The sequence below is a fragment of the Saccostrea echinata genome, unplaced genomic scaffold (genome assembly GCF_033153115.1).
Source record: "Saccostrea echinata isolate AGI-Se365-2 ecotype Australia unplaced genomic scaffold, CSIRO_AGI_Sech_v1 ptg000004l, whole genome shotgun sequence".
Lineage (NCBI taxonomy): Eukaryota > Metazoa > Mollusca > Bivalvia > Ostreida > Ostreidae > Saccostrea > Saccostrea echinata.
Window position 1 is genome coordinate 1,801,688 of NW_026889753.1, and position 5,877 is coordinate 1,807,564.

The following is a 5,877-nucleotide window of genomic DNA, read 5'->3' on the forward strand; positions in this document are numbered from 1 at the left end:
TACTTTAAAGAAAACATAAAATACAAAATGATCTGCTTAAACTCTTATAAATTCTTATAAATTTCCAGTAATAATGGATTCAATTGGGCGTAGTTAAAAGTTTTATTTCCCTTATCAACTGTTTTTGAGGGGTCTGCAAGAAGGAGAAACAAATACAGTAAGACACTATATTTAGCCTATTACCAAAATCTGATGAATTAATTTCTCTCAATAAATGCAATAATAATTCATATTTTCTTACCTCACTAATAGGGCTAATCTGCTGGCCCTCTAATTGGGTTAAACTATTGTTAATTTGGGTCAAACTGACAAAGGCTCTGCAAGCTGTCTTAATGGGTAATGACTTCACAACACTCTCAAATAACTCCTCTACCAATCCAACCTTGAAGGCAAGACCCTAATGGAGAACATTGTTTATTAAACACTCAATCAATCATTGAACAGCAGTCTCAGAGACACCACACGTACTATATATAACATTTTGAACTCTTTCTAGACGTCCTATTGATGAAGATTGTAAATCTGTCCAAGCTGCACTATCACTCAATTAATTGGATGTAACTATGAGATATGAATTCCCTACCAGGCATAAGATGTGCCAGAAACGTCCAACTTTTTGGACCACATTCTGACCTATTTTACATGTATTACATTTTTAATGTAATTTTCAATGATGAGATTTACATTAAAATTTACATGTAACTACTGTAGACAGTTGGCTCCAAATGCACTTATGAGGTACTTGCAATTACACTGATCAGTTGATGAGGAAGATTGTAGTAAATGTTGAGTCCACTATTTTATTTTATATTTACCGGTACAGTACCAATGTCAAAAGAAAAATAAATAAAAATTGTGATGCTTGTGAATCCAACATAAATGCCAAAAATAATGGATAAGAGTTAAAAATGTGTACAACCTTGTCTAGATTCATGAAATGTTCACTGTTGATGAGTTTATCAAAGTTTTGACTAGTAAACTCCACAGCACTGTCCATTAACAGAGTGACAAAATGAAGGACTGTCTCACACCACTTCAGATGAGGGATTGTTCTGTTCAGCTTCTGGCATTCCAGCATCACCTCAAGGACATTTGTGATGTCCTACAATAAGAAAATTAATGATTAAATAAAGATTATAACAAGTATGCACATTTTTTCTGTGCAACTTTGAATAAAATTAGATGCTAAACCATTGTTAAAGCAAAATCATCTGGATGCCAAATAATAGAAACAGAACAGACAATTGTATGTAGATATCAAAGATACAGTACAGTCTTTTACAGGCCATATCAAATTAACATCACAGTCAAGTACATACTTGTACCAATATCTAGGTTATAGCACAGTCATTTACATGTCATATCAAGGTTATAGCACAGTAATTTACATGTCAAATCAAGGTTATAGCACAGTTATTTACATGTCAAATCAAGGTTATAGCACAGTTATTTAAATGTTATCAAAGTTACAGCACAGTCATTTAAATGTCATACCAAGGTTATAGCACAGCCATTTACATGTCAAATCAAGGTTATAGCACAGTCATTTACATGTCATATCAAGATTATAGCACATTCATTTACATGTCATACCAAGGTTATAGCACAGCCATTTACATGTCAAATCAAGGTTATAGCACAATCATTTACATGTCATATCAAGGTTATAGCACTGTCATATACATGCTATATCAAAGTTACAGCACAGTCATTTGTTTACATTTTTTGCCATTTACAGTTAAGATGAAATTTTTCTTTAAAAAAACACATATCAAATTTGTTCCATACAGATGATATAATTTTTCTAATGCAGAATGAAATATTTTCACAACAAACCAAAATAATCCATTTAATCATGTGCAAAAAAATTTTGCAATAAGCATTTGAGCAATTTAATTATTTTCAGGAAGACATTTTCATTTTCCCAGCAGTAAGAGAGCCAACAGAATTCTGAACATATATCAATATGAAGCCAACCATATACATGTATACCAGTATATATATACATGTATATATACATGTACATATATATATATATATATATATATATATATATATATATATATATATATATATATATATATAATCCTGATTTCTGGGTTAGGGGACCAATGCCATGAAATCTGGCTTAAGTAGACAAAATTTATCTTTTTCCCCTATGCTTTGAAATAAAAACCAAATGCATTTTTGTTGGTACTTGGGCTTATTAATTACCATTTTAACGCTAAATTTTACAGAAAACTTGTAGGTAAAAATATACAAAAAAATTGGTCTCCCTAATATTTTGTAACCCTTTCACGTGAGTTAAGGTGACCAGTGTATATTTTCGTAAGTACTAAATCTGGCTTAGGTGGACATTTTTTTTTCTTACAGTTGTAAGGTTATAGTGAACTAAAATTTAACAGAGAATAGTTAGATGATTCAATTTAAGAATAATATACCGTGGCAGCACAAAATACTTGAAATCTTGCAAGGCACGATAAACAGGAACGCCAGTTACAATATGTACAGCTTCTTGCTGAAGTTTATCAGGCCTTTCAGAGCAGCTGCGGAGATGCTGTTCCATGCTTCTAAAGCATATTCCAAAAGTGGTATCGGTCTTACATGTATAAACGTAATACTAGAATACATTTAAGCTAAGAAGTCACGATACGTAACCCTTTTAATTTACCAAAAACTGCAATTTCTTTGGAAGCCTTTTATATAATACTGTCAGTGTGGTTTTTCCACTCCCCAGGGTTTGAGAATGTAAGTCCAAGATGATAGTGACCAAGAGAAGGATCGATTTGCTGATTATTCAACACTAAGTGCAATTATTTATTTTATCTTCATTGCTGAAAAATATTAATAATTTTAGCTTGGTAATTGGGATTAAATTTCACAAGTCGTTTTTAGCCATTCTTCATTTATAAGTCGTGATTGCTCAGCCTTTCTAAGTTCTGCACGTTTTGAAAGGTGTTTGACACGAACATGCATCATATGACAATATCCTAGAGGTACCCAATAGACCACCTGGTAGGTCTTGTATATCAAGTAAGAAAAGTTGAAGTCCAAGAATAGAGCCCTGGGGAACTCCAGCTTCCGTCCTTCTCACTAAATATACTGAAAATTTATTTTCGATCTGTTGCGATTGATTGAAAAGATAATTAGTCAACAAGGTACCAGGGTAAGAACTTCACCCGCAAATCTATGCTGTCTCTTGTTCTTTTAAACAAACCGTATTGAATGTCTTGCTGTTATCACAAAATGCAAAACAAGTTAATTCGAATTCTTTATTGTTTAACACAAACCATTTATTATGATAAATTTCTTTTAACTGGGTGACTGTTTAATGATTTCTTAAAAACCCACATAGGCGCGTAGCTGCCTATACGCAAATATGCAAGTGTATACACATAATTGTAAAAAATAAACAAATAAATATAATAGATGAATAAATAAATAAAATCTATGGGAGAGAGAGAGAGTTATTCGAAGAAAAAATCTCAGTACCATCCAACAAATATTCGGATTTCGAATTATTTTGTGTCATACTGCTGAAGAGCGCTTTGAATTTTATATAATCATGACTATATAATAAAATTTGAAGTCCTTTATTAAATCATTGCCAAATTTAAATAAAGCATTCATGAACTTGTATTCGTTCTTTGATACATTGATAATTTTTGATATTTTTTAAAGATCTTTGAGAAATTAAATTTCAGACACATTCTTGAATGTCATGATCTACTACATGTAGTATATGATTTAAAATACGATATTTTTTGTTAATAATTAACATTAAGTATACAAGTTGTTGAACGATAGAAAAGAGTATGATATCAAATATCGATTAGATATTTAGCTTAAACTACATGTACACTAAGTTTCCGTAGAAGTATTAACTTTGCGTTAAAACAATAAATATTATGTCTTCTATTTCTAAACAAAAGATAAATGACATAATTTTTATTTTGCAAGAAAATGAATGATATACATGTATTTGGTAAAACTCAGAAACTTCTGGGCCCTCACCAGCAGGCATGTAGTATGGGGGGGGGGGGGGGTCCCCTGCCTATTCTTTTCCAAACCTAACTTTTGACTATTGAAAATGTTCACTGAAAGGGTGGTTGCCCCCATCCACTTTTTGTTGTACATGTAGCATAGTTAAACCATGCTAATATTTTTAATATAGTTTTTTGTGAAAACTGGAAATTAACCCCCACCCCACCCCCGTCGTCCTCTTCGTATACTTCACTTTTATTTGGCTACGCACCTGCCATAATGTAGTTTGTATAACAATTTACAAAGTATTTGAACATTATATTCTTTCAAAGATTTTTCCTATGCAGCATAATAAGGATACCGGTATGTAATTAACTTGATGAATTTGTTTTAAAGACAGAAATCACATGAGTATGTTTCCAAACACCAGGGAATTGTCCGATACGCAAAAATGTTTCAAATAAAATTTTTAGCAAAACTGCAATTTTATTTCTAGTTTTTAAAAACAAAATATGGCTGAATATGTCGAGAAAAGGCTTTTAGGGATCTAAAATTTTAATGTCAATAGTTTGATACACACAAATAACTTTTTAAAATCGTGGAGCGATGACCTGGAGATAGCAAATGTATAGAAAAACGTGTGTAAATAAAATTTTGTAACAAATTCAAGGTAAATTTTAGTAAAACAACACACAATATCTGGAAAAAAAAATTCCCTTTCCTATATCCAAAGAACCCAATTCAACAGTACGTGCTGAATCTAATTCAAAAGCGCTATTGGTCTTTATAATTTTGAAATGTATAATATATAATAATGGGTATTTTTAGAGGTACACAATTATTTAACAGTTGCAAATAGTAGTTTCACATGCGCTAGTTTACTTATGGGCCCCCCATAAGTAAACTAAGTTAAAAATGGCCTAGCGGTTCCTGAGAAGTCGAATGTGAAAAGTTTACAGACAAGTGGATAGTCAGATGGGCAGACACTGGACAACAGGTGATCATAAAAGCTCACTTGAGCTTTCAGCTCATGTGAGATAAAAATCACTAAAGCTCACTTAAACTCATAATTTTTTTTTAAAAAGAAAAATGCCACTGTCATCACAAAATTTGGGGCACAAATTTTGATTTTACTCTACAACTTTGCAATTTTTAATGTCAACTTCAGACCATATGGTCAGCTGTATAATGTACATGTACATAATTACAAAATTCTCTTGGTCATTTCCAACATACATCTATCTACATTAGTTGACAAACCATTTGAAATTTGCATTCACATGTTGATTAAAATAGACTATTAGATGTCTCTAGCAGGCCCGTAGAATGCGGGGGGTGGGGGTTATAGTATTTTGCTATAGTAAGTTTCCCTTTAGATGCTGGATGCCCCCCCCTTTTTGATGTTGTAAGGTCCAGCACTGGCAAATTCCAGGATTTGGACAGTAAATCACCTTTTCTTTTTTGCTTGTCAGATAATTTCGGGAAGTCCCCCCCCCCCACTTTTGGTCAGTTTGGTTTTTTTTCTTGAAACTGTTGCTACGAGCCTGCTCTAGATAACTCACGAAAACAAAGAGTCAAATAATAGTTTTTAACCTTTATTCATTTGATCTAAAATTGACAGGTTAACGAAATAATTATATAGTACATGTACCAAAACTGAAAAAAAAAATTCTTGTCTTTTGCCACCACAGTATTTTTAAGGTCATATGCAATGTACATGCACTTTACAGTGAACCTTCCAACTGATAATTTTCAGAGAAAATATAATTGAAAATCATGATACCATTAGGTGTTCTTTGACAAAAAAAATCAGCATACATTACATGTATCAGGAGTTTTGAAAAAATATCAAATGATGAAAACCCTTGCATTTTTTAAAAGAAAAATCCCCCC

General features: G+C 32.0%; 1 protein-coding gene across 1 annotated transcript in view; it reads right to left on the reverse strand.

The window, feature by feature from the left end:
- The window catches only part of LOC133178980 (BTB/POZ domain-containing protein 8-like), a 39,014-nt gene that overhangs the window by 3,774 nt on the left and 29,363 nt on the right, over positions 1–5,877 (reverse strand). Inside the window, exons 8-9 of the mRNA XM_061313647.1 lie at positions 920–1,102; positions 242–397 (exon numbers count right to left, since the gene is read on the reverse strand). Of these exons, the coding sequence (XP_061169631.1) occupies positions 242–397; positions 920–1,102 (339 nt within the window). The remainder of the gene's footprint in view (positions 1–241; positions 398–919; positions 1,103–5,877) is intronic.